Raw genomic sequence first — 14,001 nt, forward strand, 5'->3', positions numbered from 1 at the left:
AACGCCTGCTCCAGCCTCTGCCCCTTCCCAAGTCCCCAGCGCAGCCCGGTCTGCTGCACCCGCTCCCCCTCCCCTTCCCAGCCCCCCCCCCCCAGCTGCTTTCCTACAAGTCACGGGGGCTGGTTTGCTTTGGCAGCCGCTCTGCCGCCTGCAGCAATGACCTCTGGAGCCTGAGTCCCAGATAGGGGGGAAGGGGGCTTGGCCCGGAAAGGGCTGCACTGAGCACCAGCCCAAGCCAAGTGGCCGGAAGTGTCCAGAGGCAGATACACACTGTCCCGCCAGCGGTCAAGAGTGATCCACGTCACACCCCAGGTCCAGATAAACACCCAGACACATAGGGACACCGTCAGACACCTGGCTGTGGACAGCCACATAAACACAGACCACAGCTGCTCACCCCAGCTGGGCCGTCCGGGCACAGGCAGAGCGGCCCGGTGCTGCCCGGCCCCTGATCTCATCCTCTCCTTTCATGTTCCTCTCTCTCCAACCCCCACTCCACAGAGACCCACGTGGTGGAGGAATGAGTGAAGACACAACATGGAGTCACTATAGTCAGGCTGCTAAATCTCTAAAAAGACATAGGTTGAGGTAGGGGGAAACAATTCTATTCTTGCTTTAAGTACACTTGGAACTTGGACTTTTGAATTACCAGCTGTGCATCAATACCTGGAAATATAGATAAATCCTACAGATTGCCCTCGGAAGACCTGAGGACAGAATGTTCGTGTATCCCTGACCGGTTTGGCTCAGCGGTTGGAGCGTCAGCCTGTGGTCCAGAGAGACCCGGGTTCGGTTCCCACTAAGGGCACGTACCTCGGTTGCAGTTTGTCCCCGGCCCTGGTTGGGTCGTGTGGGTGGCAGCCACTCGATGTGTCCTTCACATCGATGTTTCTCTCTCTCTCTCCCACTCTATCTGAACAACAATAAAAAAAGTGTTGGTGTATCTAGACCCCTGACACCTACTGTCCAGACCCCTGACATCCACTGTCCAGACCCCTGACATCCACTGTCCAGACCCCTGACATCTGATCACTTTCAGACAATTCAGAAGCCAAGAATGTAGAACTGATTTTTTTTTTTTCCCCTCGAGAATGTGTTTTACTATAAGAATTCTCAATTCTTCTCTCTTCCTGGGAACACTCTGGGTGTTACATAGTAGTATTTCTTGTTGGCAAACCCCAAGAACCTTGAATAAAACATTGCCATTTTTTAATTTTAACAAAGCCTCCTGATTCACGTCTGCTCGGCGGTTTGGTTGCTGCCGCTGGCCTGGAACACGAGGAGCCCACCCACGGCGCCCTGCCTCCTCTGTCCACAGCAACACGCTCCCAGCACGCGCTGCCTGCGGCTCCCTCCTACTCACCGTCCCCACTGAGCTAATAACACCCGCAATCCCACATTAATCAAGTGCTCAGTGGCTGCACCTGCTGGCCTTCAAGCAGGCGCTGAGCCTGGGACACCCACCCACCTGTTCCTTCCCCTCCTCATCCCTGAGTGTGTGGGAGGAGGCCCCACTACTGCCTGGGAAGGCAGGTCCCCAGGAACACCAAGGCTCGTGGATGTGGGGTTGGAGTGCACAGGGCAACCGGGTTCACGAGAGAGACTATGAGTCAAGTCCAAGAATCTTTATTTCATGAACAAAACTACTTGTGTAAAGAGAGGCTGTCTGCACCACTTTCTAAGTGGCCACAGTTCAAGGCTGGTGAGAGAGGGTGGAGTTGGACTGGGCAAGAGTGCATCACAGGAGGGGGTACCCCAGGTCCAGCCAGAGGAAGCAAGGGGGGGCATGTCAGTGAGGGTGGAAGTGGGTTCCAGAACCCCCTGCCCAAAACTGTCCTGGCCGGTCACGACCCTGCTGGGCAGGGAGGGGCTGGGCCCCATAGTGCATGTCTGAGCGGCCAATGTGTGCAAATCAGCAAGAAGGAGGGGTGCGGAGCCGCTGCCCCCACCTCACCGCCCCCCACCAAACAGGCAGCAGAAGCAGGGGTGGGGGCAGAGGCAGTATTGCTTAGCCATCATGCATGGCGAGGGCGAGTGGGCAGGAGGAAGAGGCTGGATTAAGGGTGTGAGCCACCTGCCCCCTCCCCCCTGGCAGCTCCGCTGGCAGGACTCTGAGGCTGTGGAGGCCCAGGAATGGCCAACCCCCATTGGGGGCAGGCTGTGCCCGGATGTTCCCCACGAGGGCTGGCTCTTCCTTGAGGCGGAGCCCAGGGCCTAAAGGTGAGGGAGAAACAGGATCAGGACCTAGGGAACTGCCACCCTCGCATGCCCACCGGCCCCTTCCCACACCCACCTCCTTACCAGGGCTATTCGGCCACCTGGACGCCCGTACAGTTCTCTTTACTTTCTGAGGTGATGGCCAGGTATTCCGAGCTGTGGGGGCAAAGGCCGGGTGGACAGTGACCCCCTCGTCAGTTTGGCACGCCACCAGGAGACTGAGGAGGGCTGTGGTCTCTGCCCCAGGAGCCCAGGGCTCCGGGGTTAGAGAAAGGAGGGGCTACGGGCTGTCCTCCTGGTGACCCACAGACATCCAGGCTGGGGGCCTGGGGTCGCGAGCCAGGCAGGAAGGGACTGGGGGCTCAGACTCCTGGGTCCTGGGGAGAAAAGACTGGGACCTGGACTCCTGTATCTTTGAGGGACAGAATATTGGGCCTGAACCCCAGGTCCTAAGAGAAGTGGGGCTGAGAGTCTGAGGGAGGAGGGGGCTGGGACCTTACCCCATCTCTGATAACAAAGCCCCTCTCTGGGACAGCTGGCAGACGGTCCCTGGGTTGCTCTCCTGCCTCTCTACCCCCCCAGCTCATGCTCCCCTCTGGGAAGTCCTGGGTTGCACCCCCCCAACTCAGCTCACGCTCCCCTCTGGGAAGTCCTGGGTTGCACCCCCCCAACTCAGCTCATGCTCCCCTCTGGGAAGTCCTGGGTTGCACCCCCCCCTCAGCTCACGCTCCCCTCTGGGAAGTCCTGGGTTGCACCCCCCCAACTCAGCTCATGCTCCCCTCTGGGAAGTCCTGGGTTGCACCCCCCCCTCAGCTCACGCTCCCCTCTGGGAAGTCCTGGGTTGCACCCCCCCAACTCAGCTCATGCTCCCCTCTGGGAAGTCCTGGGTTGCACCCCCCAACTCAGCTCATGCTCCCCTCTGGGAAGTCCTGGGTTGCACCCCCCCTCAGCTCACGCTCCCCTCTGGGAAGTCCTGGGTTGCACCCCCCCAACTCAGCTCATGCTCCCCTCTGGGAAGTCCTGGGTTGCACGCCCCCAACTCAGCTCATGCTCCCCTCTGGGAAGTCCTGGGTTGCTGCACCCCCCCAACTCAGTTCACGCTCCCCTCTGGGAAGTCCTGGGTTGCACCCCCCCAACTCAGCTCACGCTCCCCTCTGGGAAGTCCTGGGTTGCACCCCCCCAACTCAGCTCACGCTCCCCTCTGGGAAGTCCTGGGTTGCTGCACCCCCCCAACTCAGCTCATGCTCCCCTCTGGGAAGTCCTGGGTTGCACGCCCCCAACTCAGCTCATGCTCCCCTCTGGGAAGTCCTGGGTTGCACCCCCCCAACTCAGCTCACGCTCCCCTCTGGGAAGTCCTGGGTTGCACGCCCCCAACTCAGCTCACGCTCCCCTCTGGGAAGTCCTGGGTTGCTGCACCCCCCCAACTCAGCTCACGCTCCCCTCTGGGAAGTCCTGGGTTGCACGCCCCCAACTCAGCTCACGCTCCCCTCTGGGAAGTCCTGGGTTGCACGCCCCCCCCAACACCACTTACGCATTTTCTTGCGCAGCAGCCTCGGTGGCAGCGGCGATCTTCTTGTAACAGTAAACCATCTCTGCCACGAGCCATATGGTCAACACCACGATGAGCACATACATCATGATCTCGGACACAATGGACGCCATGTCTCTGTTGGCTGCAGGGGCCAGGCAGGGTTAGGCGGCAGCTGAGGCCAGGCTCCAGAAGCATGGCAGCCCGTGTTCCTCGAGCTTGTCAAGCCAGCGAGGGCAAGTGCCTCGACCTCCCTGGGCCTGTGCCACCTCCCTACGGTCAGTCGTCATCGTCACCGTGATTCTTAACCGTCAGCTGTGGTTGGGCTTCCGGACCTCACCCCGCCTCCCTGTGTAACTCGGCGCAACAGTCAGGTGGGCTGTAGGTGCCCAAGAGCTATAGCTCTGCAATCAGAAGGCTCAGGTTCAAATCCCGGCTCTGCCACTGGCCAGCTGTGTGCCTTTGGGCAGGTGACGCAACCTCTCTGGGTCTGTTTCCCCATCTGTAAAAAGTTGATCATCATCATATCTCCTTCGTGAGTGTTGCGAGAATTTAAAATGCTTTAAAAATCCTTAGAATGGTGCTTAACATATAGATGTCACTCAATACATGTTGCTATTATTAATATCAGTATTACTGTTATTATTGGGGCAGTAAAGCATAGTAGTTAAGAGCAGGGAATCTGGGGCCAGACTGCCACGGTTCAAATCCTGACCCTGCCTCTTAGTAGCTGTGTGACCTTAGGCAAGTGACTCTCCCCCTCTGGGCCTTGACTCCCCCTCGGTAAAATGGGGGTGATAACACTCATGCATTCTCACAGGGTTGCTGGGAAGAGGAAACACCAGTCAACACCCCTCCGGTGCTTGGATACGCTCACAGGCAGCACTGCCTAAGTGTTGGCTACTGGCGGCTGTTTTCCAGAAACCCTCTAGCCTTCCACCACCAGGTTCCTTTCATTGAGCCTAAATTTAAACTGTAACAGGAGCACACTTAGCCAGGGGACCAGACTGAAGGCCACTGTGGCATCTTGGGCTGGATTCCGCAGGTGTCCACTCTGTCTCCTCAGCCCCTCCCTCTGGCCAACCAGCATCTCATCTTCCCCCGCGGTGCCCACGTGGCCCTCCTCCCTGCCTGTGCGCACTTTCTGCTGCTCACCGTGCAGATGGCACGGATGCTTTCCGGGCCAGGGCGAGGGAGGGCGCAGGGTTGGACGCTTCCCCCCACTTCCCCACAGGAGGAGCTGGGACAACGTTCCACACTTCATTCATTTATTCTTCATTCATTCGTTCATTTGTTCACTCCAAAGATCTCAGGAATGTATCTCATGCAGTGAGTATGGGCCTCAGCCAAGCTCTATGCTTCGCTCTTGATCTGAGCATCTCCCTGACTCTTCAAAACAACCCCACAGGTAGAGGCGGTCCCGGTTTCCATGTCCGCTGACCTCGGGAAGCACGCGGAGTTCACTGATATACCTTCGCTACAGCTCACATCACCAGAATCCTCCACCCTGCTCCGGGACCTCCAGGCCCACACAGATTTAAGTAATTGGTACCTCCTGCTCACCCAATCTGATTAGGACCCTGACAGACATGGCTCTGTAGCCCATTTTCCAGACGAGGATACTGAGGCCCAGAGAGGGGAAGGGGGTGAGCAGGATACACAGCCAGGATTGAACTTGGAGCCAGGATTCAACCCCAACTGTGGCTGACTGCAGTGTCCGAGCTCTTTCTGCTCTGCAAAGCTCCCACAGCCAGAGAAACACTCAGTAATGGCTCTGTACAGCGAGTGTGGTCTCCATCGACCCACACAGTCTCAGAGGGAGGACCATCGCTCTCTCGCATTACCGATGAGAAACTGAGGCACAGGGGTCCCAGAGAGGCTCAGAGGCACTTTTTCTGGGGAGATGCTTGATTTCTTCAAAAACCCCAAATCTGCCCTGGCCGGTTTGGCTCAGTGGTGAGGGTGTCGGCCCGCGGACCAGGGACTAAGGGCACGTACCTCAGTTGCAGTTCATCCCCAGCCCCGGTTGGGGTCGTGTGGGTGGCAACCAGTCGATGTGTCTCTCTCACGTTGATGTTTCTCTCTCTCTCTTCCTCCCTCTCTCCCGCTCTATCTGAAGATAAATGCAAAAATGTCCTCGGGTGAGGGAAAAAAACAAAACACAAATCTCCCAAGAGCTCCCCCTGCGTGCCCCCACAGGCTGGACTGCTCACCAGCCTCAGACACTGCTTCACCTCAAGACCTTCTTCACGCATACTGGGTACATCTGAGGACAGAGTGAAGAAATCCAACGAGGTCCTGCAGTCAAGCTGCTAAATTCCTAACAGCAAGTCGGCTGAGGCAGAGGAAATGATTCTACTCCCAATTCCACCAGCCTGGGAACTTAAACGTCTGAACTCTCCAATTGTCCTGGAGATAGACGATCTATGCATCCTATAGATAACCCTCTGATTACCCCTTAAGGACTTGAACAGAATGCTTCCCTGTCCAGACCTACTGACATCCATTATTCAGACCAATGCACACCTGGAAGATTACCACCTGGGATTAATCCAGAGGCTTAGAATACAGGACTGATTTTTCTCAAGAATGCTTTTTTTTTTTACTGTAAGAACTTAGCTCTTCTTTCCTCTTCAGAACACTCTGGGTATTGTTTCCAGTTTGTGTTTCCAGTTTGCCAACACTAAGACGTTTAAATCAATCGTAATCATGTATTTCTAGCCAAAGCCTCCCGATTTATTTACGCGTGGCTGACACGTCCAGAATAGAATTAGCCCTCCTGTCCCCCTCTGCCAGCCCCACTCCGGGCAGAGGGTCCAGGTGTCTCCTGCCGCCGTCAGCACCTCTGCCAGGGCAGTGAAGGTCTCACCGCCAACACCCACCGCCCCTCCTTTAGAAATGACTCAGTTCATCCCCTGGCTGAGATGACCAGAAGGCAGCGTGGGCTGATGGGTAATGCAGAAGCTGCAGTAAGAGCGTGAACTACAATAAAAAAGAACATGGCATGGTCGATCATGCTAATGACACGATACTATCACAGGTAGTGAAAGAAATACCATCGTGTGGTGAGTAATGTTAAAAATACTGGTGGGTGCCCTGGCCGGTTTGGCTCAGCGGTTAGAGCGCCGGCCCACAGTCCAGAGAGTCCCAGGTTCGGTTCCCGCTAAGGGCACGTACCTCAGTTGCAGTTTGTCCCTGGTCCTGACTGGGGTTGTGCGGGTGGCAACCACTCGATGTGTTGCTTTCACGTCGATGTTTCTCTCTGTCTCTCTTCCTCTCTCTCCCTCCCACTCTATCTAAAACAAAAATGGAAAAATGTCCTCGGGTGAGGATAAAAATAAAAAAATAACCACATCACTTAAAAAAAAAATACTGGTGGGTGATGAATATATTATAGTATAACAAGTAACATTTTAAAATACTACGATAGGATTGATATTTTAAAATACAAGCCCTGTCCAGTTTGGCTTAGCAGTTAGAGCATCGGCCTGAGGTCCAGAGAGACCCGGGTTCGGTTCCCGCTAAGGGCATGTACCTCGGTTGCAGTTTGTCCCCGGCCCTGGTTGGGTCGTGTGGGTGGCAGCCACTCGATGTGTCCCTTTCACATCGATGTTTCTCCCTCTCTCTCTCCCTCCCGCTCTATCTGAACAAAAAATGGAAAAAAAAAAATGTCCTCGGGTGAGGATAAAAAAAAAAAAATGGAAAAAATAAATAAATAAATAAAATACTATAGTATGGTGGGTAATGATAAAAATATGATAGCATTGTCCAGCCGGTGTGGCTCAGTGTTTGAGTGTGGACCCATGCACCAAAAGGTTGCAGGTTCAGTTCCCGGTCAGGGCACATGCCCAGGTGTGGGTCCAATCCCCAGTGGGGGGCATGCAGGAAGCGGCCAATCGATGTTCTCTCTCATCAATGTTTCTCTCTGTCCGTCTCTCTCTAAAATCAATAAAGACTTTTTTTTTGTAAAGGCAATACTATAATATGGTAGATAAACAACACTTGGGTGTGGCGGGTAATGCTGAAACCGCGGTCTGTGGGAACAAGCTAAAGAGCTCTGTGAGGGATGCTGTAAGAACACAGGCTCTGGGTGGTAGTACACTGTGGTAGGTGACGTTAAAAAAGAGACCTTACTGAGTCATGGGTGTGCCTGAGCCCAAGCTTCCGCCCCGCGATGAGGACAGCAGCCTGAGCCAGGCCAAGACCACAAGACGGGAAGAACTGGGGGCCTGACAGGCTCATGGAGCCCCCCTGCACTCCTGACCCCTCTCTGAGCACTGATTCGAGACACAGGATTGACACAGATTTTAAGCCACACTCCTGGGGGGCATCTCTGTCACAGCCACTTCATTCCCCCCCCACTCAGGTGGGCGGGGGGCCCCATCTCCTATATGCATGGGTGGCCACCCACCCAGCATCGTGTCCTGCCCCGAATTCCGCTACATCACTTTGATAACAAACGTAAGGATGTTCATCGTCAGAAGCAGCCCACCGGCTCTGGCCGCCAGAAGGTGAATCACACCGAGAACAGAAACGGCAGACACACAGTGTCAGGTCCCGGCTCTGTGACCTTGGCCCTGTCATCGCACCTCCCTGAGCCTGGGCTTCCCCGTCTGGAAGACCCCCAGCCCAGAGGGACTCGGTCGGTCACACACGTCGCTGAGGCCTGTCTCGGGGGGGGGGGGGGGGAAGGACAGCGCCCGTCGCCCGTGAGGGTGCGTGTGCTGCAGGCCCCGAGCGACGTTCCTGCCACAGCTTCGGGGTGATCCAAGGTCTGGGATGTCTCCCTGACGTTCTAAGCCAATATGGGTCAAAGGGCCCTGGAAAACTCCAATTCACATCCTTCAGAAGGTGGTTCAGAGAAGGGGGGCCAAAATGATGAAACGGTTCAAAAAGTCCTTAGATCCTACTGCTCAGGGTGGCCCGGACCTGCAGCACGGGCCTTGCCTGGGAGCTTTCCAGAAAGGGACCCGGGCCCACCCAGAGCTGATGAGTCAGGATGCGCACATTAGCAAGACCCTGGAGGGCTGTGTACGCGGAAGGATTAGCGGAGCACTGCTCTAGGGGACACACTCACCTCTCTCTCTGCTGTGACACAGGGAGGCGGGGCTCAGGCGACCCCCAGCGCCCCCATGTACCCACACGCCAGCAAGCTGACACCCAGCCTGTCCCTCAGTCCTCACAACCTCCCTGGAAAACAAGAGTGTTTCAAACAACACTCTGAAAGGTAGATACCATTCCCATCCTGTTTCTTACAGGACAACCTTTCGGCTCAGAGACAGAAAGACACCTGCCAGAGGTCACACAGCACAGACAGCGGAGGTTTCCCACACAGAACTTCCACGGGAGCGGCCCGCGGCAACAGCTCCGTGAACTGAAGGGAAATGGAGGCCAAAGCTGGAGCTGGGGAGAGAGGGGCTACTCCCCCTGCTACTGTGGGCCGACGGCGGGCCCAGGAGTGCAGCCAGCCTGTCGCCTACCTGCCATCTGTCCCTCCATCTGGCTGTCAGTAGGCAGCAAGGACCAGGGCACAGGCAGGCCTGTGACTCACCTTTGTCCACCACCTCCAGGTGGATCTTTTTGACGACGGTGGTGTTGTGCTCATAGTTCTCGAAGAAGAGCAGGCGGTAGACGTGGCACTCGTAGTCGCCCGAGTGGTTGTAGGTGACATTCGTGATGAAGATGGACAGGTCCTGCAGGTCCCTGGTGCCGCGGCTGCCGTTCCACACCACACGGCCCTCAAAGCGCTCGTCCTCCTCCAGCTGCAGCACCTCATTCTCATAGCGCAGGATCTGAGGGCGGGGGGGGGGGGGGGAGGGTGTCACTACCTGGGCCCATGTCCTCTCCTAGACCTCTGTTCTGTCCCTTGCCTTGACACACAGAGGGACAGACAGACACATGGGCTCAGGCAGGGAGGGCACAGCAGGGCAAGGGTCATGCCTAGGCCTGACCCAGACCCTGAATGTGCCCCTGTCCTGAGATACACACACACACTCACACACATTCCTCATCGCACCCCCAGCCCCTATTCAGCCCACCTGGCCTTCATTCTCTATTGATTTTAGAGAGAGAGGAAAGGAGAGGGAGAGACAGAAACATCGATGAGAGAGAACATCAACTGGCCACCTCCTGCATGCCCCTCAGTGGGGATCGGGCCCACAACCTGGGCATGTGCCCTGACCGGGAATCGAACCAGCGACCTCTTGGTGCCTGGGTCGACGCTCAACCACTGAGCCACACCGGCTGGGCCTGGCCTTCATTCTCTGTCATTCTGCCCGGGCCACCAGATACATGCCTCACGCACAGACAGAGAGGCAGCCTGACCCAGCTGCTGTAGACCCTAATTCTCCAGTGGGCCCTAAAAGTGTATGATGTCTCCTCAGATGTAATTCAAAGTACTCATTGCGTAAAGGAGGTCACAAAAGTTCTGCTTCTCCTCTATGACGACCAGCCGAAACATTTTTGCTGGAACGAAATAATTCCATCGTGCCAACCACGGGCCAGGTGCCTCAACTCAATCAATCTTCACAGACTGTGAGCTAGAGACCATGACCACCCTATCTTTACAGAGGAGAAAACCGAGGCTCAGACACACTCGGTGACTTGCCCAAGGTCACCAGCTGGTCAGTGCTGGACTGTGAATCCAGGTCATCAATAACAGCACAATATTGAAAGCAAACAATCACCACCACCCAATCCTGCCACTACCCAGACACCTGCGCCGCCCCCCCCTGCCCTTCACCCCCAGGCTGGGCGCCCACACACCTTGACAAACTCCTCAGTGCCCTTCTGGCGGAAGGTCCACTCCGTGAAGGTCTCAGCGGTGGTCTCGCTGCGGCGCTTGCAGGAGATGCACAGAATTTTGAAGGTGTTCCCGTACACAGCCTCCGTCTCCGAGTCCACCTCCACACAGCCCGCCCAGGCTGAGGACACTGCAGGGACAGCAGAGCTACCCATCACCCTAGGCCAAGCCAGGCTCACGGGCTGTTGGCCCTCGGGCCCCTCGGAAACCATCTGTTTCCCCTCAGTAATGATGACGCATGGACAGAACCGGACACTGAGCCTGGCCCCGCCACATGCCGCGTGCCCTTGGCAAGTCACCATGTTCTCGGAGCCTCAGTTTTCCTCTGTGAGTGGTGAGGGAAGCAATCATCGTGGCTTCTGGAGGTTGCTGAGCAGGTTCCATAGTTAGGTAAAGTCCCAGCAGGGGGCTGGCCCACAGAAGGGCCCCCCAGTCAATAGAAGAACTGTTACTGTGCTCAGTGACTTTGAGTATGTGCTACCCAAGTACCCCTTCTTCAAAAGGCCACTTGTTTAAGGTACTGCCGCCTCTCGATGGTGGGTCTAGAATGGCAGTCACTTCCACCACTATTGCCCTGCAAAACCAGCCAGCCCCGGAGAAGGCTGGGAAAAAGCAAGGCCTCCAAAGGGGAAGTGAGCATTGGTCCAGGGCAGACCCACACTCCATTCCTACTCCCCAGACCCACAAGTTCCTGTGTCATCCACCCCCTCCCCAACTTCTCCGGCCTCTGTCCTCAGACTCTCCCCTCCCACCCGCTTCTTCAAACTCATCAAGCTCTTTCCTGCCTCAGAGCCTTTGCACCTCCACTGGATTCCAGCCCTTTGGGTCCCTCCTCCACATTCCTACCTGCCACCTCCTTCCTGGCTCCCGGAGCTCACTAATGCTGTATCTTTCCAGCTCCAGCGCTGGGTCTTTTTCTTTGCCCCAGAGCCTCTTCCTTTATTAATCCAGGGGAGTTCTTGTCCTCCTCCCCTGCTCCTCTCCCTGAGGAACTCTGTCTCTGACTCCCCCTCTTTATCTCTCCTAGGGGTCTCTCTGAAGGTCCCCACCACGTTGTGTTCTCTCTCCAGGCTCGCTCTCCGGCGCGCGCTCTCTCCACCTTTCCCTGTCCCCCTTCAAACTCCATTCCTCTCCCCATCCCTCCCCGTACGGACAGTGTCTCCATCCCTTCCTGCCTCTCTTAATTTTCTCTCTCCGCAGCTCAGATGAATTCAACTCTCCTCTCCTCTCTCTCTCTCTCTCTCTCTCTCTGTCTCTCTCTCTCTCTCAAATTCTGCATCTCTCCCGTCTCTGCCCCTTATTTCCATCTCCCCATCCTCTCGTCGGAGCACTCTGTAGTACTTTGGGTTCTTGGGCGTCCCTCGCCCCTTCCCTCTCCTGTGACCATCTCTCTCAGCCTCTCCATCTCTCTCGTCTTGGTCTCTGGGCGCCGCCTCCTCCCCCTCCGCCAGCCCCCCTGCGGCTGTGGGTGTCACATTGCAGCCTGCGGGACTCCGGGAGCAGCTGACTTCGCGTTTCCTCGCCCCCGGCTGGGCGCCCGAAGCCGAGAAGCTGTGCCAGCCGGGCCCCCGCGGGCTCAGGCCCACCCGCACCTGCACCCCTCCTCCGAAGCCCCGCGCCCGGCGCGCACAACTTCTGAAGGGACTCGCCAGGCCGGCGGATGGGTGGAAGCGGCCCTCGCCCCACTCTCCGGGGTCCCGAGCGCGAGCCCGCCGCCTGGCGTGCACCGCGGCGTCCTTCGCGGCGCGCCCCCCGCTCACTTACCCAGCGCCGCGCCGACCACGAGAGCCAGCAGTGTCCCCATGGCTGCGCTGCGCGCGCTGCGCCCCTCTCCCGGGCCGCCGGTATTAATAGCCGGGCAAGAGGCGGCGGGACCCGGCGGCGGTTAGAATGTCCCCGGGAGCGCGCGGGCGCAGCAGCTGCGGCTCTGGGACCAGCGAGGGGGGAAGGGGGGGCGCGGCCCCCCCGCTCCGGTTACCGCCTGGGGCCCAGCCCCGGGGCCCGGCGTCCGGGCATCCCCGCCGCGCGAGTGGCGGCCGCGGCTCGGGCTGCTGCGCTGGCGCGCGCAGCCGGCGCATCCACCAGATGCCCGGACCCAGGCCCCCCGGACTCGGGCGCTCGGGCACGGGCCGCGCTTCCCTGCGCACTGCAGCGGCGGCGGCGGCCCGGGAGGGGGAGGGAGCGAGAGAGGGCGGGATGAATCACCGCGGGGGGAGGGCGCGGCCGCCCAGCCTTTGCCGCAGCGGCCCGGGAGGCGCCCGCTGCACCGGCCTCTCTGGGTGGCGCACGGACCACGGCTTCTGGGCCTAGAAACATGGTCTGGGTGTCCTGCTCCTCCAGACGCTGGGGACCCCCAGCATCGGGGTCTGGGAAAGGTCACCCCCAGAATCACAAGGGAGCTTAGAGGGCAGTTTGGGGGCAGGGCTTCAGAATTCAAATTGTGGAGATCATCCTCATGGGATCCAGAAGATTTTCCTGGGACCTCCAAGTGACCTGTCCCTCAGATCCCTGACATCAGGCCTGGAGGTCACTGTGGGAACCTAAGTGGGCACCGGGAGGTGTCAGGCTAGGGCTACCTATAATACTCCAGAGGCCTCCCAAACAGGGGGATACCCTAAATCCAAACTAGAGGCTGCCTTGGGGGGTAGGGGGGTATCTTTCAGGAGGATGCCCCCTCCTTTGTCTCTGACATCATCTTCTATTCCCTCCCCCACTCCGGCTCCTGAGCTGGCTGCCCAAGTGCCTGCTGTTCCCAACACACCAAGTTCATTTCCGCCTCAGGGCCTTTGCCCTTGCTCTTCCTTCTGCCTGGACCATTCTTCCTCCGACTAACCAAAGGGCTCACGGCAGCTCCTCCTGCAGCCCTTGGCTTCCATGTCACCTTCATCAGGTCTTCTGTCCATTCTGGGGAAACTGCCTTCCGGTCCCTTACTTGACCTCCTTTACTTGTGTCATGTTTTTCCCCATAGCAGTTGTCACCAGACGTTGTATTCTTCCTTCACATTGTTTCTCTGTTTATTGCCTGTCTCTCCAACCTTGGCATATATACTCCTCCACGGTGAGGACACCATCCTCTCCACCAGTGTCTCCAGCACCTTGAACTGTGCCTGGCACCTTGTAGGTGCTCAATAAGTATTTGTCAAGTGAATACATAAATACCAGTGCTAGAGCCCTTGTGGTATGCTGAGTCCATTTCCACCTCCCTAAACATGTGCAGCAAGTTCTAGTATCCCCATTTCAGAGAGGAAATAGGCTGAGTCACTCCCTCACTTAGGGTCATGCCTCAGGAAGGTCTGGAATCCTGCCCCGTGATGGCAGGTGGCCTGTCTCATCGGTGGGTTCTGCCAAATGGAGAGGATGGGGATGGGGCTCTGGGCTGTCAGACCCTGGTGGGGGTGAGACTTCTGATGGGGGGCGGGGGGTCACTGTTCAGGTCCTGGCCACCAGTTCTGGG

The 14,001-nt window shown here is 57.5% G+C and overlaps 1 protein-coding gene across 1 annotated transcript; it reads right to left on the reverse strand.

Annotated features, from left to right (window-relative positions):
* Positions 1-1,610: 1,610 nt before the first annotated feature.
* SCN1B (sodium voltage-gated channel beta subunit 1) lies at positions 1,611-12,695 on the reverse strand. The gene is made up of 6 exons (XM_036274715.1): positions 12,312-12,695; positions 10,511-10,677; positions 9,297-9,537; positions 3,749-3,890; positions 2,302-2,373; positions 1,611-2,214 (listed from the first exon to the last, which is right to left on the reverse strand). Exons 1-5 carry the CDS (start codon positions 12,349-12,351, stop codon positions 2,307-2,309), a joined length of 657 nt encoding a protein of 218 aa, XP_036130608.1. The 5' UTR covers positions 12,352-12,695; the 3' UTR covers positions 1,611-2,214; positions 2,302-2,306.
* Between the last annotated feature and the right edge of the window lie 1,306 nt (positions 12,696-14,001).

The sequence above is a fragment of the Molossus molossus genome, unplaced genomic scaffold (genome assembly GCF_014108415.1).
Source record: "Molossus molossus isolate mMolMol1 unplaced genomic scaffold, mMolMol1.p scaffold_m16_p_21, whole genome shotgun sequence".
Taxonomy (NCBI): Eukaryota; Metazoa; Chordata; class Mammalia; order Chiroptera; family Molossidae; genus Molossus; species Molossus molossus.

Bases quoted from the DNA above. Each gene is read 5' to 3' on its own strand.
- SCN1B (XM_036274715.1), bottom strand. From the start codon at position 12,351: ATGGGGACACTGCTGGCTCTCGTGGTCGGCGCGGCGCTGG. The intron at 10,678-12,311 runs GTAAGTGAGCGG...CTGTCCCTGCAG, and splicing joins CGTGGTCGGCGCGGCGCTGG to TGTCCTCAGCCTGGGCGGGC. The intron at 9,538-10,510 runs GTGTGTGGGCGC...CCCCGCCCTCAG, and splicing joins GCACTGAGGAGTTTGTCAAG to ATCCTGCGCTATGAGAATGA.